At 43.0% G+C, this 23,239-nt stretch overlaps 1 protein-coding gene across 7 annotated transcripts in view; it reads right to left on the bottom strand.

Moving 5' to 3' along the window:
- The window catches only part of LOC142567959 (uncharacterized), a 176,646-nt gene that overhangs the window by 102,136 nt on the left and 51,271 nt on the right, over positions 1 to 23,239 (bottom strand). For 5 of the 7 annotated variants that reach the window (XM_075678057.1, XM_075678060.1, XM_075678061.1 and 2 more), the window contains 3 exons: positions 11,359 to 11,549; positions 6,550 to 6,652; positions 3,422 to 3,496 (listed from right to left, as the gene is read on the bottom strand). In XM_075678057.1, coding sequence (XP_075534172.1) covers positions 3,422 to 3,496; positions 6,550 to 6,652; positions 11,359 to 11,549 — 369 coding nt within the window. The remainder of the gene's footprint in view (positions 1 to 3,421; positions 3,497 to 6,549; positions 6,653 to 11,358; positions 11,550 to 23,239) is intronic. The other 2 variants (XM_075678062.1, XM_075678063.1) reach the window with 1 other exon arrangement.

Genomic DNA, 23,239 nt, shown 5'->3' with positions numbered 1-23,239 from the left:
ACCAGATCAGTTCTGCGGAAGTCTGCAAGGCGAGCGGAATTCATGACGGAGAAAAATTGTCATCCACATGAGTGTAGCATCAAGCTACAAGGAAACCCATAAAGGTTTCTCTCAACCACTATAAGATTACATGCCAGATGTACCAACTTAATGTGCCCAAGAAAAAAAGTAATTGAGGGCTTCCCATTCATAGGCTTACGTTATGCTAGTTGAGTGCTTTTTTTTTTTATTTATTGTGAACAAGCAACTAATACTTAATTTTCATGAAGTAACATTTATTACCTTACTTGTTCAATAAGGTGTCAATGCAAAAAAGGTATGCAATACGTCAAGAAATGACAGATAACAACGTCTATAGCAACCTAGGTCTTGTGTGGTCTTTCTTTTCTGACAAAAAAAAAGTAGAGAAGACCTGCAAATTTTTCTTTTTTTAAATCCACGTGACAATGCATCCTCGCACCAGTAATATAAGTGGCCTCAGACAAAACATCATCAGTGCATTGTCTACATTACATATGTGCTAACCTGGGTCACGGTCTTGTAACGGTTTGGAAAGCGAACCGTTACAAGATCACACTACTTTGCCTGTGATAGGGACCAACGATGCGACACAAAAAGTGCTCACGTGGCGACAAAAAGGCATGGCCACTCGTTTCCAGTGCCACTGTTTGACTAGGTTTGCGTAAAGATTGATGCAATCCTTGGTGCACAGAAGCGTTGTCACGGTCACAGTGGCTTTTTTTTTTGTTTTTTTATTTCACACACTTTCTTTCTTGTTAAAAAAGGTCTCCACCAATCCTAGGTTATTTTAAATGCTGTTATCGGTCATTTATCAATGTCATTCACAGCTTTTTCAGTGACATCTCATCGATTAGGTAAATTTATAATTTCAGCGAATTACACGTATTCGTGCACAATGAACGAGAAATATTCACAGTGGCCACCATGAACAACTTGTGCCCATCAAGGTACAGTGAACATGGTTCACATAGTGCCCTCTGGTATTTTTTAAATTCTAAGCGATTCAGTCAAAATAGCATACAGCGCAGAATAAGTGCAACATGATGTACTGGTCACTGAATATTTGCCAGTATTTCACATCGTTTGCCCCAGAAAAGCTATAAGATATTTTTGAAGAGAACAAAGGGATAAAAAATTTTCACTAGCTTTGCGGTCTGCATCTTCAACCAATATTATGACTAAGCTCGATTATGCGGGCTTATTCACAGTTCTACCACAGGCTCCATAAAGTCAGTGTAAAACGCAACCAATATTTCGTGTACCGAACAATGGTTTATTAACATTTTTGGGCTCGATCTTCAGAAGTCACGTCATGAGCATTGTTGCACTGAACGCAATTTCAGAGGTTTGCGGTTTCACCGACAGTTTAATTACGGCCACCAGTTTGGCCACTAAGGTTGACTAACTATGAAACATTACATCCTTGGCTTACGTTCTGTGGCGGCAAGAGCCTGATTTTGTGTGCTGTGGCCAGGCAGAAAGCATTCTAGCCTAAATGAAAATTTTAGTGACAATTGCGGTTGCCACTGGATATTTGTGACCAAGAAGTTTCATGAAAGCAAGCATGTCATTTGTCGGCACGCTGCACTATCATCCCGGTAAGCGGGCGTGATCCATGTGCAAAATAGATTTAGAACGTCCCATGGACGGCTTTCGCCCAATAATTTATGCAGATGTTAAAATTAAAATTAAGTTATGGGGCTTTACATGCCAAAACAACTTTCTGATTATGAGGCATACCATAGTGGAGGACTGCGGAAATTTCGACCTCCCGGGGTTCTTTAACATGCATCTAAATCTAAGTACCAATAGGGCGTAATATAGAGTGTTAAAACATATAGCAAAACTGATAAGCTACACGCTAAGCAAAGTGTATGACCTTATTATTTCAGCGTGGCTTTCCTTCCAGACTGCCCCATGAAATGAGCACCAGTTCAAATCATCTTTAGCTGGTCTGCATGTACAAAAACGCGTAACACTTTTATAAAATATTGGAGGATGCTTAAGCTTCGCCTTTAAAATGGAACGCAATAGCACTCAAAGATCTCTCACAGCTTCTCGCACTTCCCGGCAACTGCAGCTTATGTAACACTAATGTTTGCCTGGAAATGCTTGCAGCGAATGCTATACAGGAAGGCGAGCTTTCCCATTATGTTTTTTTTATAGTGTTGAAAGGAACCAAGGCGTCGTACCACTCCTACTAAGACAGACCTCAAATGGCAGCTGGAAAAAGGCTTTGTGTTTGAGTTCCACGTAACGGAATTATGTTTTCTCGTGTATTCACATTACAATCCAATGCTATCATGTCTGTAGATTGTGTGTAAGTCCTACTTTATGAATTTTCTGATGCATTTTACATTGACAAATTCAATTCAGTAATGTCTATGTGCCACACCGAGGGCCTGCGTGTTTGGGAGTCGTGGTTTGGGATGATTTTCTTGGCTGTGGGTGCTGGCACCGACACCTACACTGACGCCGGATTTTCTGCAACACAGGACCCTTAATGCTATTGCTTTAAAACATTCGTAATGCATTGCATGGCACAAAACGGTTTTCATTTTATTGTAGCCTATTCACAATTATGCCACCAAACACAATCACATTCCAAAGACACCAACGCTGAAACTGACTGCTCAGGCTTGGACAGCAGGGTTAAGCACTAGCCAATAGATGTCAATGGGCTATGTGGTTGCCCCTGAACAAGCACATCCTGCTGAATTTGGCAACTTGATTTAAAATTAATGTTTTGGCGCAGGCTGGCATAATAAGTGCAACACTTCCATCCGTGAAGGAGAATTCAAAGATTTCAAGGATGCCAAAGGCCAAAATTCAAGGAGGGAGAAACAAACTCTATTCATACACATACACTCAAAATAGCAAAAACTTTTTTTCTTAGATGCAATTTCTTGCAGCTAAGTTGGACAAATGCTTCAAGCTCTCCAGGTCGCTTTTCTAATTTGACTTTCCTATTGTAATGATGTCAATCACCTTCCGGCATGATGGTTAGCAGTGTATAATATCAACCAAATTAAGATACTTGTCACATTAAGACCAAATGGCTGAAACTTATATTCTGCCAGGCATTTCTAGAGCTTAGGGCTTGAAAATGGAGCCATGACGACTGCCGTATGAACCAACCAGAAAAACAACAAAATGGTGGCATGGCTTGGTCGCTTGACCTAGCTTTGTCTAGCTCAACGATGGTAACAGCAATTTATAGAACCTTTTTGTTCGTGGCTGTGGACACACTGCAATGCAATCGTTTGCCGACACTCGTCAAATGAAATACCCAAGATTGTTTCCTGACAGACAGTGTCCATGGCATATAGCCACTATGCGGAGTTCGTCACATTGAATGTTCAAACGTATGTCAACCTTTCAAGAAATTCGAGGAGCATACTTATTTTCAAGGAGTCTTTAGGGCCACTGGATCTCTTTCTCCAAATTCTAGGGTTTCCAAGGAGGCGTATGAAACCTGTCACATGCAAGAGGATTACACACACAAGCACACACATAAGCACTACACCACATTGAGCAAGTTGCAGGAAGAATTATTAATGTGGTTTGTGTTTTCAGAAGTAGTAGTATTTTAAATGGCATCTAAAGGCCTTCAGTGAAGGTAGCCTAACAACGTATATAATGAAACTTGTGGCCTCATACTTGGTTGGTGTTGCCGTTGGGACAGATAATTCAAAGCAGGAAGTTCATCATCCTTATGTTTTCAGCTGACATATTCAACATTTCTGTACCAAATGAATGCAACTAGAGTATGGAAAGAATACCTCACAAGACTAAACTAATTTGTAGTATCTTCTTTGTGAGTCATCACAACAGGTTCAACAGAATTGAAGTGCAATTCACTATACAAAGACCATTGGGAAGATGGGAGAACTGAAGAGGCAGTACGAAGAGCCATGTGACAAGTGACAGTGCGAGTGCGTGACTGCACACAAGAGTGGTGTCGGAAAGTTGTGTTTACTCAGCCTTGCAGTACTTAGCTCAAGTTGGATATTCCCCTGGCCTGCCTTACTCCCCTATTCATAAATGCATCTTAACTTGAAGCCCATGTTTAGCTTGGTCAAGATAATACCTGGTGTGAAAGTGCTCAAGATAATCACTGTATTTCCTACGGCATGTTCATGTCGAGTTTACCTTAACCAAGTCAAGCATGGGGTTCAAGTTAAGGCACATTTCTGAACATAGGAACTAACGTTCCATAGAAGCTTACATATAAGAATTTTCAGACCAAATCGAATAGTGCCAGAATCACAAGAAATAGAAGTACTTTTTGAATAGTTTACTAATAATGAACTGCTGTTTTCACCACAGACCTTCACATCCTAGCATATTTACAATGTGAGCAAGTTCCCATCACTACATTGCAGATTACGAAGTGTTTATTAAAAGCACCCATGAAGCATTAACAATATTGATACCGCATTATTTTGGAAAATTCAGCGTATAGAAATGTGGCTCTGCCAAAGACATGGGTTTGACTTGAGCAAATAAACAGCTTACATATTGATGCGAAAATGTCAAATGGCCCATTGAGCAAGAAAGCCGGCGTCATGTCATTCTGTAGCAGTGGAATGGTACCCTTGCTCTCAGGAACCCCCACTTGGCATAGCTGCTGCAGCAGCAACACAGGCGGCGGTGGCCGCTGCTGCCACCGCCGCCGCCACCGCTGCTTGCTGGTTTGGGCAGCACGTAGCACTAGGGTACATTACTCACAGCGCAAAACTCAAAGCACTGTTCAGCGGCATTCAATTTGAGATTATAGCTTTCTCATTCACAACTCATAAGAACTGCTTAGGTGTCCTCTGATTTTTTTCACTGTATTCGAGACTGATTGGTGTGTGCGAATGATAGTGGTTTAGCTGGAAAGCATCCCGGGTGACATACAGTGCACTCTATTATGTAACTTCTGTTACAGCCCGACCACATGCACGCTTGTGAACGCGTGCAAGCTCGCGCCTGGGCGCCCATGCATTCACAGACAGTGCAGCATGGCACACACGGATCCAAATGCGGTGTAATCTCAGTGAACAGCTCCTCTCGGTTACTACGCGCTTATTTTCCTTACTGATGTCATCTCCTCATTGCGGCGTCCCCCACTGCCCCCTCCTACAATGGACGTTTTTCTCATTGATGCTGAAGTCCCGCAAGGCTTGAACGTTTGATGCTGCCTTTGCAGCTAGCACAACTTTTTGTTTGAAAGCGGCACTATAGTGGCATCACCTGTTTGGTGCCATTACGATAACGCCACTCTATGGACTACGCCGGATGCCCATAGCATGCAGATACGACACCAGTCAATATAGCGACGTCGCTCGTGTACTTCAGTTGGCGACTGGTGCAGCTAATAGCAGTTGCAATACTTTAGACTCTAGATGGTACTAGCTACGCACCATATTTATCATTTAAAATTACGAACTGGCACGTTTATTAAAATCCCCAAATCTAAGCCAACCCTATAATTTGGCATTTGATTATTTGAAAAAAACTATTGGCCTAGATTTGAATAAGTACGGTACACTGGGCAGCTCCTTCCGCACTGAGCTAAGAAAGAAGTCTCCTCAATCTTTACTCTTAACTTGTGCTAAGTCAGGACAACGGGATGAAATGGCCACCATTATACTAAAGGCATACACAAGCACTCATGAATGCTGGACAGTTATAAACTTATTCCAGACATAATGATCTAAAAAGTTTAAGGCTTTAGGTGCCAAAATCGGATTTAGTAAGTGTGGTATTGTCCAAGCAAGAAAAGCATGGCACGCAATTCTGCTGGCCGAAACCCACGCTGACATGATCTGCAGCACATTATCCTGTGTTGGTACATGCACAATGTAGGCAGCTGCACCTTTTTATTAGTGTGATCGCGTAGAACGTGTCCGTACCGGGGTAGTACAGTACGGTAGTATGTATCAACTGTAGGGGTAGTTAAAGGTGGTCTATACAAAGACCACAATTCATTGCGAGAGTGCTGTCCTGTGCGTGAGCTATTTGGCAAAGCAGCAGCAGCCACCATGATCAGCAAAGTTTGGGAGGGCGCGCCCAGAAAGCTTTTGTTTAAAATGAACCATTACTGCACCTTTGTAGAACACATTGCTTTGGTACACAGTGCTCCTTCTACGCCAGTTCATTTGTAGGTTAATAGACCAACACAGGCCATCAGTGTATTAGGTCTATTTCATATTTCAATACACCAATACAAGCTGTTTTACCAGTGTATCTGGTCTATTACTTTATAAACCAATACAGGCTGTCAGGTTTATAAGTGTATCAGGTCTCTTGCATAAAACAATAACCTCTATCGGCGTTATAGGTGTAGTATCAGGTTTATGGTTTCATTATCCGAAAGGATGAAACCTGCAGGAACCAATAAAATGTTTCTATGAAAAATTTTCCTAGGCAACCACACACCTACGTGTCCACATGCAGGTGGAAGGATCTAATACCTCACGTGATGAAAATTGATGTCTACCAGCAGTGCAGTCACATGATAGATATGGGTCACTGACTCACCGGGTGGCCTGTAAATTGCCATGGTTGGCTTGGTTGACTTCTGAGGACGACCGGCCCGAGATGAAGGCATTGCACATGCTGTTGCAGCATCCGTTAGTGCAAGCTGCATGGCACAAGCACAACATCCAGTTGACATGCACAAATCACATCCAGATCGAATCTTAATGCAAGAAAACAAGCTGCATCAAACCAATTTTCCCACCCAAATTTGCCAAAGTGTAGCCATTCCGGTCTTACTTCGCTTTATTTTCCATCCTATATCACACCATAATAGAGACGAGCCAGCTATCCCAGCAAGATGTGTTGATGCCAGTATGGACAATGGAACTTGTCGGAGTAAACTTGTTCGAAGCAGCTGCCCCTCTGGTGTCCTTCCACCATCCAGCCATAACTAAAGATTGATGAGGTGAAACTTTGTTGCCAACACATTTAGTTTTCATAAAGACCAACAAAATGTTTGTAAGAACGTAGAAGAAGCATGAATTTATACCCTTTTATGAAGAATTCTGGAAAGTTCGCAGGTAGGTATGACAGACGTCAAATTAGGAATGTTGCGGGCACCTTACCCGTTGGGCTTGGTCTCAATATTGGGGAAAGATGAGAAGACATGGAGCACAAATAGAAAGAAATGTGCCACTGTCAGCCTTTCATGGCACAGGCACCATGAAGGGCTGTCACTGTCACAGACAAAGTTTGGAGCCATTTTAAAATTATTCACTGTAAGGTTCGTAACAGTGCTACACAATACAAGGACAAAAGGAAGGCACAAACGACAACACGGCACTGTGTGGTAGTTTTTACCTTCTTTTATATGTCCTTACAATGAATCCTACAATGAAATCTTACAATGAATCCCAACCGACTGGCCTAACCAGGGTGTCTACCAAGTTGACATTTCCAAATTCCCCGAGTTTTCCAGGTTTTCCTTGAGTGCCATTGCAAAATTCCCTGAGTGACGCAGAACTATGTTTTATGTCAAGACGGGCTGAAACCACGTTGCCCGATGCTGTCACTCTCTGGTAATCATATGAAACAAATAAAAAAAACGACTTAATCCAGTTTGAATACTAAAAAGTAGTGTTTATGTTATTCAAAAAGAGAATAGAAAGGAGGGGTTAGTAATATGCACAGCAAATAAAACGTCTTCAAAAAAATTGCAAATCGAGTCGGTCATCGTAAATACAAATAAAAAGGAGATGCATACAGAAGCAAATATTTTCTAATATGAGCTATTTCTATCAACTGATAGCAAGCTCAGTGGTATGAGGCCCGAACTTTCTCACAATTGAGATTCTATCTCAAGAGCTCGTAAGTCAACCTCAGCTGTCCTGACATACGCTCAGCCCGTGCACGACGCCTCAGTGTTGTGTTTCAATGCTTTAAAGAGTATTTTGGTTTGGATGATGGACACCTGCATCCCGGCATCAGCCAACACTTTCTTTTTGAGCTCAAGCTCCTTCAAAACAGCGGCAGCACGCTTCCTTTCCCGCTCATTCCTCAATGCAAAGGTTCTTTCTGTTCTTGTTCTCCTTCCGCAACTCGTACGCCCCACGAACCATTTGAAGTATCTTCTTGGTCAGTTACACAGTCCACGTCCGATTTTTCGTACCATCTAGGGGCCGCGAAAACGTCCGAAAATCGGCCAGTTGGAAAAAATAAATGCATGTCATTTACTGCCCTTAAGGGCTGAAACCGCAACACGCATTCGAAAACGCTCTGAAGGCCTGTGGGTACACGTATTAGGCATATCAGTGCTCGTACTGTAACAGGAGATTCCGGATGCACGCGTGTATAATTAAGGAACACGTATTGTGACCCATGACAATTAATACCCCTTCCAACGCTTGTAATGCTTCACTGCAATACTTTTGCGTATGCTTCACCACGTAACATACCTGTACTGAGGCGAAGCTGACTTTCAGGAACCGGCGTTATCCAACGCACAGTGCTTTCCGAGCTTCGAAGCCAATTGCGAGGACCACAAAGGCGCAGTAGGTGCCATTGCTGACAGCAGCGAATTCTTTAAATGAAAAACACGGCACCCAACGGCAAGAAGCTTAATAGCTAACGTCGAAGCAGCTAGGCCTAGCGTTGCTGCAGTGCTGGCTACGGCTGCCAGCGGAACTGCGTGCGAGAGCGCCGGTTCGAGGCGGCGAGGTAATCAAAACGGCAGCGGTGGTGGCTTTGATTAATGCCGTTTCGGACCTGCGGTCACGGCAAAAAGTCAGGAAAATCGGACGGCGAAGGGTTCTTGCGTCCGAAATTTCAGACGTTCCGATACATTGAGTATATGGGGTACGTGGTGGTGCCGGGAAGCCGTCCAAATTATCGGGCATCCGGAAAGTCGGTCATTGACTGTACACTGGAAACTCCTCCAGCCGACGACAGGGCGTCAAAGACGATTTATTACGATTCCTATCTATTACTCGAGCCAGCGCATTACCGCGACTTTCGACACTTTCAACAAAATTACCGCTAATCTTCCCTGATAGAGGCACAAATTCCCTGAGTTTTTCCTGAGTTTTTCCAGACTACTCAAAATCCCTGAGAATTCCCGGTTTTCGGGGTTTCCCCGTTGGTAGAGACCCTGCTAACTCACCGCCCTGATGCATTTTAAAGTTAAATTGTGGGGATTTACATGCCAAAACCATGTGACTGTGAGGCAGGCCATAGTTGGGTGCTCCAGAATAATATTGAGCACCTTGGGACCATTAACGTTCACCTAAATTGAAGTATAAACGAGCGTTTTTAGGTTTGGTACCCATTAAAATGCAGTCCTCAGGATGGAAACCATGACCTGGTGCTTAGTATGTAGCGCAATTCTTAGTATACTTAATGTAATTAATGCTCCGTAGCGCAATTAACAGAAACACTTTGCCGGTGTAGAGGTTTTTATTAACAGCTTTGCAGCAGACTATAGAGCACTGTTCTGAATGAGGTTCAAACTGCTCTACACGACAATACACTTGAAGATGACTCGGCGTACTTGTGCGCTGACTTCACCTTTTTAGAGGAAATCATCTAGAAACTTGAACGCTGAGGTGCAACTCAATCCCAAAAGAAATATTTCACACGCTTGTTTGTACATTGTTCTTTAATAAAGGGTTTCTGCAGAACGAACACAAACAACTTAGATGGGCGCTGTGTAGAATTTTGTGTTCCTTCACGTTCTGCACATGTGCGCTGCACAAACACAGTTTTTAAGTGCGACTTTGACCCTGAGTGTGGAGCTCATTTTGGACATTTAGGAACAGTTCACCACTATCCACAATGAAATTGTTGCTGGTAGAATTAGCTCACAACATCAATGTGCCCCAGATGAAAATCCAGGGTTTTCGGTACTGAAAGAAATGCCAACGCTTCTGGCAAGCCAACATTCTGCAGTTTTAAAGGGAACCGGATCATCAAATGTTTCAAAGTACAAGTATGCGCAGCTACCTTCAATGCATGTTGAGCATTTATTTTCTCCATAGAAACTACTACTCAGTGAAAAAAAGGCACAACATGGAACCCTAATATCTTGGGATGGTGCTTGTCACTGCTTTCATGGCTTTCCCCCGGCGTATTTTATATATTTATATACAGTGTATTTTAGATAAAGCTTCAAATAGATGCAACCTGTGTCATTCCGTTTTATTTATGAAATAAAATGAATTTAATAAAACAGGGGTTTAGTGACCTGTGGTCCTTGGAAAATGATAATTTATCCTCAGATGCAAAGCGGAAGTTCTTAATAATTGAGCCTATGCATGATTAATGGACAGTAACTGGTGCCGATATACGCCTTAAAAAGCAGCTTTAGTGCCTGTTACAGGCATGAAGAATAGTAATTTATAGTGTATAAACATCCGGTCCCTAGTAATAACATACGACAATGTGCAGTGTCACACGTACAGTGCCATGACATATCAAGTGTCAAAACATGTGTCGCATATGTGTTTGCACTGCGTGACACGGAGAGTGTCAAGTGTACTTTATGGGGTCAGTGCCATTTCCTGGTCACCATTCACTAATTTATTTTGCTGCAATAAGGTCACAGTGAAACTTGGCAGTAAACCTCAGTGAACTGAACCTCACTGCTATGCGGCTTGCAAATGTGTAAAAAAAAAAACGAAATAATGATGGCCTGGAATGACGTGTCTTATCAGGTAGCTAGGTAGAAGGCCGTGAGACTGTCATTAAGACAAAAAAACATGCACTACTGAGAAGCCAGCTAAGTGTTATCCGGTAGCAAATGTCTAAATTACGTAATTCTTCCATGTGAGACTAGGGACTCTATTCTCCACGTTTTTTTACCTCCAGATTGGCTTTTTAGGGAGCTTGCGTTCTCTTTGAATGGCTCAGAAAAGAAACTATGGTGAAGCCAGCAAAGTGATCGAGAGCGGGGCCCCAAATTGAAATTGCCTGCAAAGAGCTTCACAGTTCTGTAGCAAAGTTAGTTGACAATGACGAAATGTGAGACAACTGGCTGGTACTATACAGATGCTGTTTTGACATCATTACTGCAAGAGACCCGGGAACAACTGAAGAAAAACAAAACTCTTCATTCGAGCAACACACACAGCCTTTCTGCATCATCTAGTGGATGTTCTGACAAGCAAGCAGTCAGCAATGAGTCATAATTGTAGAAGGGGCTAAAAAATAAGATGAACACAGACAGAAAAACAAATAAACTAACACATTGATCTAAATAACCCACACACATAGTCCACAAAATGCAACAAAATGTATTAAGATAGGCTTCAACACCAAGGTGGAAAGACGCAAGATCTTCTATGTTTCGGAAATCACAGGAACTGTGCAACTAACCTCAGTGTGGTCTCGTCTTGACTTCGGATGTTCCACTGGATCACAGTCAGTCGAAGTGCGGAGATGCTCAGAATCAACCAGTCTGGGCTTTGGATACACCGCCGGTGTGTCACTGGTTGTCATGTAGGAGGGCTGTCGGTTGTGGTTGGTATCCGGTGCCACAACATTCTTGTTTCCCTGGTGCAGCTTCTCTGCAAAGCAACAGCGAACAAGAACAAAAGACTCTTTGTTATTGCTATAAGCTGTTCTTAAACTGTGCAAATTTGATTTCTTGGCACTATTCAGTGTAGAATGAAAGGCATGCAGCCTAGCTTTCACAAATACCACAACTGCGAAAAAAAAACAGAATTGAGGCAAGCTATGCAAATGCACACTTTGAAATGTTAACGCAGTGATATATGTAAAAGAAAGGGCCAAAGTGATTTTATAGGCTTATCAAAGGATGACACAGTAGTAACTAAAAAACAGAGCTTTAATGTGAGGATCAGCTTATATACAACATGTATGTTCACGATTCTGCCAATTGCTAATACTCAATGATTGCCACCAGTCTGTGTCTGTCCCAGCATGCCTCAGCCCATGATGCATACGGCGATGGATTGACCAAAACCAGACTGCTGAGGTCAACACAAACAGGGCACTACGGACTGGTGTGAGCATGAGATAAATGTGTGTGTGTGATTGTGCCCTAATGATTAGAGCACCGGACTGTTGCGCCTGGAAACTAAGGTTCGATCTCACTATAAGACGCATAATTCTTTTATTTTCTGTGCATGAGCTATTCAGCAAGAGAGCAACAGCCACAGTTAGTAATGTCCGGGAGGTCAGTAAAGTTTGAGATAAAAGGCCTGTTAGAATGGCAATTATCATGAGTGCCATTGAATTGGCAACAAGTGCATTAACATAATGTTTATTCCTGGCTCTAGCACTGTTACATACACTTGGCCCCAGACAGAGAGAGAAGGGAGGAGTGAGCAGGCGAGTGATAGTAAAATATCACAGTCGTGGTGAGTGCATCACAGAAGTTAGTGTCAGCTGTCAGAAGCCGAAGCAAAATTATTTAACAGGAGAGGCAGAGAGACCAACATGTGAACATGTATATTACCTGCCATTCCATATACGGGAGGGGAAAAAATGCATGGATGACTGGGTCGAGAAAGGATGCATAAAGGAATGTATGCATAACACTGCCATTTCCTTGAAGCCAAAGGTCTAGCCCTTTCGGGATGGACAGTTAGCCAATAAACTTTCCCACATTACCTCGGCTGTGTCATGAGTTACAAGAATAAAGGGAACCAAGAGGCTTGATTTATGTTTTTTAGTTACAAGTTACAACCATACTACACATTCTATCTTCTAGGTTTCTGTAAAAGAATAAGGTATGGAAAACTGGCTCCACTGCAGTTAGTGTGGAGCACAGGCTCCTATACAAGGTGGTATCAAAAAGTTTCGAGAATGACTATGTCTTGAAGAAAGCGATTTATTATGTGCATTCAGACACTGTCACCGTCGATGTAGTCCTCTTGCACAGCAATGCAGTGCTCTCTGCGTTCCTGCAACTTTGCGAATATGTCCTTGAAGTCTTTATTTTTCCGGTACAAGCCAAGAACCGTTCTGCAATTTAAGCTTGATTAACTATCGTGGATAAATTATGACCTTAGAGCTTCGTTTTTAACTTTACGAAGAAAGCAAAATAAGTGGGGGTGAAACCTGACGAATGACACTTTCATGTAGAGGAACATCAGCAGGGACAAAACACTGGTGTATGAATATGATGCAGAGAAGAAGCAAGAGTCATTGCATTTGAAAAGATGAATATCTCCATGACCGAAAAAAGGCTAGGCTTGACAAAAAGTGCATGCTCATTGTCTTTTTTGGTACTCGCAGTATTATGCACCAGGAATTCTTGCCAAATGGTCTGACTATCAACAGTGAGTTTTAATGTCAATTTTGAAAGCAACTGAGGGAGACAATTTGGGGGAAATGGTGCAATCAATGGTGCACTAGGGGCTTGGTCACGGAGCAGGAATTATTGAAGAGATGAAAGAGCACTCGCTCAGAAATATCAACAAAGTCACAGCGTCGGGTATGGGGCTGAGCACCCTCTGTCGTGCATCAGCTCACCGAGAAGACAAAACGCACACACTGCGCTCTCCGAAGAGGCAATACATGAGGCGATAGGAATTTTTCTGCGTCACATTCAAAGAAGAATATGCAAACACAGTTTTCTTCGCAGCATGACAGATGACGCGTCGGGCATGCTGCCATGATTTCCTCCTCGACCAACCATGACTTTATCGGGCCGCCCACATGTGCTTGTGCTTTCACGGCCTAGCCCCCCCCCCCCCCCCTGCCTTCTCAAATATTTCGTTCTCTGTGGGCTGGGTGCTGTACGACAACAATGCAGCATCGCAAATCACTCTGCACATGAGAGTTCCTTGCCAGAAACAACATGATTTTTTACCCTACTTGTCAGATTTGGCTACCGCCTATTTCAATCTCTTCCCAAAATTAAAAACCCAGATCAAACGTTGCCATTTTGACACAATACTGCTTATAAAGAATGAATCACTGAAGGATGCTCGACTCGTTCCAGAAAGAAAGGCTTCAAGGACATAGTAGCTAAGTGGTAGGAATGCTGTAAAAAAATTATATTCTGGAGTTTTATATGCCAAAACCATCATACGATTATGCAGCACACAGCAGTGGGGAACTCTGTATAATTTTGACCACTTGGACTTTTTTTAATGTGCACCCAATGAACAGTACGCCCCCCCCCCCCCCCCCCTTGTGGCTGTTTTTGCATTTCGCCCCTATTAAGCAAAGCTGGAGGCTCTGCACCGCTGTGCAAGGGAATTTCTTCAAAGGTCACAGTGTTTGAATGCACATAAATGAATTATTTTCTTCAAACAGAGCCAGTCTTGAAACTTTTCGATACTACCTATTATTTTTCAAAGCCTGCCCAGTCACTCTACAATGCATGGGATCCAGCAGTCCACTGTGGCAGCACCACATTCCCAATCACTTGACCCCTGTTGTTGCAAGAGCGTGGGCAACTTTAGCTGGGCACTCGATCCATGCCAGTCCGTGCTGGCTAATTGCATGGCATGCAATCATGTGCAATAAAATATAGTTCACGCGACCCTAACAATGCCCACGTAAAGTGTACCCAACTACTACAGGTTTACCCGCTTAATTTAATCCAAGTGCTAGTCAAATTAGTCCAACCGCCTGTCATTTTAATCCAAGTTCCACACAATATAATCCAAGCACCACTGGGTTTAATCCAAACGCCAGCCAAATTAATTCAAAAGCCTGTGAATTTAATCCAAGCATAACGCACTTCAAGGGCCTTTAAATTTCAAAGGAACTGAAATTTTGTAAAAATGTTAGGAGTTTATGTTTTAATTCCAAATTAGCGGGCAAAGTGGGGTCCAATAGCATTCCTGCGACGTGACTAATTAGAACCTTTGCACAATTTTTTTTGTTTTGAGAGCAAGTCCGAATACAGAAATTCTCGCACAAAGGTGTGAGGAAATATCAACATTGGATGGTTGAGAGATTTTGTGACACAGGTACCATGCTGTTATGTCTATCAAACGAAACACCAATAAGGAACTCAAGGATGATCACTAGGCATGGGTACCAGAGTCACTTGTGAATATGAATCACTTTTTATACTACTGCTTTCAGTAGCCTTCGATCGAATACATCCTTACTGACACCATTCAATTTCACATGAAATTAGACAGTAACTGCATGGTACACCCCACTGATAGGGCCTAGTCACTAGTGAGCGAATTTAGGTTACTTGCTATGCTCACTTCAGTGATATCGCTATTCTAAACATGATAACATCACATAAAGAAAATGAAACGTCCCAAAATGAGAGAATCAACCATGCCTACGAAGAACTGGTGTGCCTAAGTCACTAGTGATTTTGAATCGGCTACTTTCTCTGGGAGTTGCAGCTTGCATTCCTGCATGTCGTGATTGGTATCAATCAAACTGTCATAAAAAGAGTTTTTTTGTTATCATTATCAAATGATAATGCTCAGATATTAGTGAGCACTAGTGATGCGCTCGGTTTGGTGCTCTCCTACTTTCATGCAGCATAGTGTTGTGGATATGAAATGAAAAGTCCTTTAAATGACGATTCCATTATGATCACTCATTGACGGTGCGATAGAATCATTAGTGATCATGACTCACTATGTTCAGTAAGACATTGGTAGCTTTCATTCATGGTATCATGGATATCGTCATTGGTATTGTTACGGTGCATTTGTGTAGAACCGTGCACACAAAAGGAAGACGAAGAGGAAGTGGCAGACTGTCTCCTCGAACTGTGACCTTTGTACAAGCCTTCGCAATTGCCACTTTTTCCCCACGTAAATAGTTGTAAATACATTTGTGCACCAGGCTTCCTCTTTGCAATGTTTGGCTATCGTGGCCATAAGTGGTCCACCTACTCATGTTATCTGGACAATGTCGTCGTATTTTCCCCTACGTTTGACAGCCACCTCAGTCACTTGGCTGCTATTCTTGAAGTCTTTAGGGAGGCTGGCCTTCAACTTAACTCTTCCAAGTGTCATTTTGGACACCAAGTCACAGTTCCTGGCCACCTTGTCAGTGCTGCCGGCATACATCCTGATTCTGATATGATTCATGCAGTCTAGAACTTTCCTGTACCCTGCTCAGCAAAAGGTGTGCGTAGCTTCGTGGGCTTATGCTTCTTTTTTCGTCGGTCTGTTAAAAATTTTGCAGATATTGCCCAGCCAACGACTGACCTTCTCAAGAAGGACAGGGCGTTGTTTTTTATTGGCGGGGGCTGTGAACAAGCCAACACCTTCAACACCCTCATCCGCTTATTAACAAAGCCTCTGATATTAGGCCACTTTGATCTATCTGTACCAACTCAAGTTCCCACAGGCGCCAGTGGTCATGGCATAGGTGCTGTTCTCGCTCAACAGCAAAATGGAGTCGAGCAGAACACTCCCTATGCCAGTTGCCGCTTGTCCCCTTCAGAGCGCAATTTTTCCATCAACGAGCACAAGTGCCTCTCTCTGGTGTGGACAGTGGCTAAATTACACCCTTACTTGTTTGGCCTTCCATTCTGACCACCATGCCTTGTGCTGGCTATCATTACTGAAAGCCCTGACTGGCCACCTTGGTCACTGGGCACTCAGACTTCAAGAGTGTTCTTTCGTTATTATGCACAAGTCTGGCCGCTTACATCTGAATGTCAACTACTTGTCTCGTCAGCCCGTCGATCCTCCTGACAATGATGAACAGGATGCCGATACTTGCCTTTTGGCCATTTCTGACTTCTGCGACATCATTACTGAGATCATTGAGCGCTTGACTTCAGGACAATGAGATCACTCAACCAAAACATTCGTGCTCCATGATGACATTCTTTATCGACGCAACATCAGTTCCGATGGACTATATTTACTGCTAGTTGTCCCTCGTCATCTCCATTCTACTGTTCTTGCTGAGCTCCACAACGCACCCACTGCCGGACACCTTGGCACCTCCCGCACTTACAGCAGAGTTCGCCGTCGCTTCCTTTGGCCAGGCCTTACAGCTCTGTGTGCCGTTACGTTAATGCTTGAGACCCCTGCCAGAGCTAAAGAGGCCATGTGCGCCACCTGCTAGCCACCTTCGCCCAATTGACAATTCCCACGGAGCCTTTCTTCCGTGTCGGCATGGACCTTCTTGGCCCCTTCCCCACATACAAAAAAGAAAACAAGTGGATCATCCTTTGCCACAGGCTATGCCATGTGCACGCGCTATGCCATTACACATGCCCTGCTCACTAGCTGGGCTACAAATGTAGCAGACTTTTTACTTCAAGATGTGATTCTTCACCATGGCGCACCAAGGCAGCTGCTGGCAGATTGTGTCCGCTACTTCCTGTACCAAGTTGTTGAAGACATACTTCATTCCTGCTCCACTGAACACATACTCGCAACCGCATATCACCCACAAATGAACGGACTGACCACTTAATGACTGAGTCGCACCCTTACAGAGATGTGTTCTATGTATGTTTCAGCAGAGAATCGCAATAGGGACAGCACTTCTCTCTACGTGACATATGTGTACAATTCGTCACGTCATGATAGCACGGGTTTCTTGCCTTTCTACTTCTTGTTTGGTCGCCATCCCACTCTGGCTTTTGACACTTTGCTACCTTCGGTGTCGCAACATACCGTGGAATACATCCATGACGCCGCTGGTCGGGCTTGTATGGCTCGCCAGAGTGCCTGTGATCGACTTACAGTGGCTCAGGCTCTCAAAAGGCTCGCTACGGCAGTCGTCACTGGAACCTGCAGCTCTCTCCCGGAAATCTCGTTTTGCTGTGGACTCCCAAGTCGCTATATCGGCCTGTCTGAAAAACTGCTTTCATGCTATACCAGGCATTACGACAATTAGGCAAATTAAATTACGAAATTGCCCCTGTTGAAGACACACCATTGTTGTCCCAGTTACGAACTGACATCCCCATGTCCCATTTAAAACCGTACAGTCCATCTAGTTCGCTACCATTCCAAGAAGCACTGGGATGGTGCTCCAGCACCCTGGGGTTACGTTACAGTGTATTTGGACAGGACTGTGCGTGCAAGAGGAAGAAGAAGAGAAAATCGTAGACTGTCTCCTGGAGCTGTGACCTTTGTACCAGCCTGCGCGATTAAAGTAAAACCTCAATAAACCGTACCCACTTAGACAGTGGTTTCATTTTAAAAGTAGTACAAATCCACGACTCAGTGGCCATTGAACATGTGTTTTGTATCCGCATAAACTTTACCAGCTTATTGCATACGTATCAGTTAACACGTAGTGTTTCTACTTTTCGTCACGCAATCACGGCGGTGCGTTGTCCCCATCAGGCAGCCCGGCAGAACAACAAGCCTCAGAGATCTGAACGGCCTCCAAGCGTCCTGTGCGTATGAGAGTGAAGCCACAGCTACATCAACATCATTTCGGTGCCGTGCCAGAGAGCGTTGCAGCGTCGTGCAAGCTAGGGCTCGCGTCATGCTGAAGCTCGGATAAAAAACACCGGGTGCTCAGCATCGAAGAAAAGTTTAACATTGTTCGTGCTATCGAACGCACGAAGAAGTCGGCGCTGGCACAAAACAGGTATCTACCATTAACTACGGTGTGTGGCATTTGGAATGCGAAGAAGTTGCTCGACAGCTCTGCTGCGACTGCGAGGAGATGTTGGCTACGAGGTTTGATTTTTCGCCATCGTTGCCTGTGTTGTTGCCGAAGTGTCGCCTAACGACATGGATGAGGGCAACACAGAATGAGACAGCACAGGCGATTCAGGCCTGAAAGTGGCAGAAGCTACGCGTTACGTCAGCCTTGTGAATGCAATCTTCGTGACGGGAACAGCACCCCGCAATGAAAAAGGCGGCCCGCGACTTCTGCAGCGCTACATCGCCTGTGCACGGAGATAACCAATGGGCCATTAAGGTGACAGAATGGGTACCAAAACAAGAGAAGCGCAGTAGAGGATGGCAGAAGACTAGGTGGTGCAACGAAATTAAGAAATTTGCGGGTGCTAGTTGGAATCGGTTGGCGCAGGATAGGGGTAATTGGATATCGCAGGGAGAAGCCTTCGTCCTGCAGTGGACATGAAATAGGCTTATGATGATGATGATGATAATGATGAAGGAACTGGCTGAAAAGCTGGCTCGCAGCTTCAGTAATTTTGAGGCCGCAGTCGTTGCCACTTGGCCGTCGTCTCATCAAACGAAAATAAATTTTGCTGCGCGAAGTGAATAAATACTGCATGTTTTTTCCCCTTTCATCGCACTCTCTCTCATGCTATTTATGTTATGCAGTACTATCGTTTAGTACGTACTTTTCCGGGCTCCGGCAAAGTACGGTTTACCAAGGTTTAATGTACCACTAAGAGTTCACTAGGTAAATATTTGTAAATACATTTGTGCATCAGGCTTCCTCTTCGTAACAGTATCAAACTGTCATAAAATTAGTATTTTTGGTATCATTAAATGATAACACCGAGCATTAGTGATTACTAGTGATGTGCTTAGTCTGGTGCCCTTGTACTTTTATGCAGCATAGCATCATAGATGCCAAATAAAAGTTTGTTTAAAACTGATTAAATTCTGATAACTCAGAGGTGCTAGGGTGTAGTCACTAGGCATCACGGATCACTTTGTTCTGTACTACAGCGATAGCCATCGTTTGGGCACATCGTCATTGGTATCTAACAAAAATGTAATTAAATGAGGATTATATTGTGCTACTAAAGTGCAACTAATAATGCAGAGTCATTATTTATCGCTATAGCAATGAGCTCAGTTTGCTGCTTTTACTCAAACAGTAATTCAAGTTTAATAGTTAGGAGGTGCTAGGAATTAGTGACTAGTGATCACAGAATCACTCTGCATTGTGAGTTAGCAAGGGTAGGAGAAAAAAATGCTCATTCACTCACATTTTTATAGATATCAATGACGGTGTGCACGAATAATGGCTACCATTGTTATGCAGAACAAAGTGATGCGTTATCAGCAGTGACTACAACCTTGCATCTCCAAGACATAACTGAATTGCTATCTATTAGTGATCTCTAACGAACTGACATTATCACATAACAAAGATACCAAGAATGCTTTTTTTATCACAATTTGATGCCAATGACGCCATGAATGAATGATAGCTGGCACTTTCATGCTCAAGATAGTGATTCATGACCACAACTGACTCAATCCAAGCATCTTTGGATTATTATAACTGATTCGTCGTTTAAATGACTTTTGATATCGATGATGCTATGGCACATGAACGTAGGAGAGAACCGAACCGAGCACACGACACCAAAAATGCTCATTTTATGATAGTTTGATTGATAACATTTATGAGATGGATGAAATAAAGCTGCCACTATCAGAGGAAATAAGTCATTCTAATCACTAGTGACTTAAGCACACATGCTCCTAATAGGCAGGGTTGAATAACTAGTTTTATGACATTTCATTTGATATCCATGACGTTATCGTGTTTAAACTGCGATAACACTGAACTGAGCATAGTAACTTCTGCTCACTAGTGACTTGACTCTGTAAGTTAAGTGTATCCTGCATTTAAATGCTAATTTCATGAGCATTTGAATTGTGTCGATGATGAGGTAATCGATTGAAGGCTAGCAAAAGTGGCAGCAGGAAAAGTGATTTTTATTCACTAATAACCAATGCCTAACAGTGCCTAGTGATTATCACCGAGTCCCTCTTTGATGCCTCAGTTGATACCCAAGATGACATCGCACTTGTATCACTAACTCTGTTAATGACACAATGCTAACTTGTCTACAAGAATTTGTCTTCCGAGTCGCTCCAAAAACTCAATGAAGAAAAGCGCCCAAAGGTTGTAATTAGTCACGTGGCAGGAACACTACTAGGTCCCTCACCTTGTCTTTTTATTTCGAATAAAAATAACCCCTAATATTTTTTTTTAATTTTGGTGGCCGCAAAATTTGAACGTTCTTGAAGGACTGTATGCTTGGATGAAATTCGATGGCATTTGGATTCAATTGGCTGGCATTTGGAATAAATACAGTGGTATTTTGGATTAAATTGATTGGCACTTGCATTAAATGACTGGCAGTTGCATTATTTTAATGGTGCTTGGATTAAATTGACTGTCACTCAGGTTAAATTGACTGGTGCTTGGATTAAATAGAACAGGAAAACCTGTAGAAAGTGGTACCCTCAAAGTGATCCCCGGTTTTCACGTCACTAGCTGGGCTGTCATTGAAAAAAAAATACAGGAGGCTCTGTGTGGAGTTTCAACTGCGGACAGTCTATTGCTGTTAATTTCCAATTTTGAGCGATAACTAGCCACAACACGGAGTTATAACACTTTCTATTCATCCAACATCTGTTTTGTTTTCCTTGTAGTTTATTTTTTTTCGCTTTCATTGCCTGCCAAGTTTGCTCAAGATGCAGCTGCACCAACCCGGACTGCTCTTTGCAGCGCAGTCCTCTTCTGAAACATTCCTGCAGTTCCCCCACCAAGCTAGCCCTCACCACACTCCTTTGATACTCACTGATGCTTCTCACAGCTGGGGGGGAGCTAGCTACAGAAACCCCTCGCCAAGGTACAGCAGTTACTTGCACTGATAGAAATGAGCACGCACTTTTGTTTGGAACGCTGGCTGCAGCCTCTCTTCATCACTCCTTGTTGACCACTTCAAGTTCCTGTTACTACATTGCAGATTACAAAGTGTTGTTTATTAAAAGCATGCATGAGCACTAAGAATAATAATAATAATGCTTTATTTTGGAAAATTCAGTGTACAGAAATGTGGCCCTCCCAAAGCCAAAGGTTGGTTTGAGCAAATAAACAGTTTATATAGTCAAAAAAGGTAAAACAGATGCCAACCACAAACGTAAAAAAGCAAAGAAAACAACTTCTTTTCTGTTTATGGCTGGTGCCATTTAATGTTTGACTATGAGCAATCCCGACCAGACGTGTTTTCATCAAACGTACTCTTGATTTCAAACAGTTTCTATATTGATGTGCAAGCGTCAAATCGCCCATTGAGTGAAAAGGCTGGCATCTGTCTTCAATAGCAGCGAAATGACACCCTCGCTCTGGCAAGCAGGCACGCGGTCTGCATCTTTCTGTCTCTCTCACCCCCACTGGGCTTAGCTGCTGTGCGAGCCTGCCGGTCTTGGCGGCTGCTGCAACTTCCGCAGTCTCTCGTCACACAGGACGTCAGTGGCTTGTGGTGTTAGCACCACAGAATGCTCCTGCTTGCAAAACTGGAAGGACTGCTCAGTGGATTTCAATTGAACATTATTGCTTTCGCATTCACAACTCGTAAGAAGTGCTTAGGTGTCCTTGGATTTTTTTGGCACATTGGTGTGTGCGAATGATAGTGGTTTTGCTCGAAAGTATGGACCGCCAAGTGACATACAGTGTGCTCTGTTACGTAACTTCTCGTGTTTTAAGTCTGCTGTGGCCGCAGGTACATAGGGGTGTGCGTATAGCAGTGTTTGAGACCGAACTGAATATGCCTTAAATAGTGCCAGAAAAAAATGGAATCACATCAACTATTTTTGGAATAGTTTGATAATAATGTACAGATTTCCCACCACTAATATCAAACACTTTAACACCTTGGTATTCACAACAATATAAACCTTCTGCCATAATGCGGCACATTAAAAACATGCTTTATTAAAAGCTTATAGGAAACATTAGAAACAATTAGGCAGGTTGTTCCCAACTTCACTTTAAGACTGGTAACCTCGTGGGACAAAATAATATGTGTGTACCGTCGGCACCAGCACGCGTGTCGTCTGCGGCAATAGCAACCTGTACATTCTTGTACACTTGTGTTTCATGCATGATAGGTTGTTTCCCTCACGCTAGCGCAAGAAAAGGTGCCAACAAAAAAACTGTTCTTCTCTAGTTCAAATCGTTGCGGCGAACTATTCCACAAGGTATGCTCCAATGAAACGTATTCGGATATGATGCTCTTCCAATGAGAGGGCACTGGTGCCGCTTCTGTAGATGGTACTGAACAATACGACCTGCCGAATGCTGTGCCAAACAACATACTTTTCTGAGTGTTCGCATAGCCAGATAAATCAGGCTGACTAAATGACGCAGCATGCTCTAGCTTATTACGCCCTATGTCGAGGGGATGAAGAAAAATTTAACTTTTGCTTCAATTTCATGTTCGATCGTGTACACTCTTTGACATAAAGTATTTGAAAAGTTCTCAAGAAATATTCATATTTGCAAATAGTGACTATTAGACTACAGGACTTGAATGAATAATGAAAATTTCATTTGAGAACTAAATACAATATTAAAACATTGATTTGTCATTCAAAAG

This window comes from Dermacentor variabilis, unplaced genomic scaffold (genome assembly GCF_050947875.1).
Source record: "Dermacentor variabilis isolate Ectoservices unplaced genomic scaffold, ASM5094787v1 scaffold_15, whole genome shotgun sequence".
Taxonomy (NCBI): Eukaryota; Metazoa; Arthropoda; class Arachnida; order Ixodida; family Ixodidae; genus Dermacentor; species Dermacentor variabilis.
Note: the sequence above shows the minus strand (reverse complement) of the source record. Positions and strands in the feature narration are given on the sequence as shown.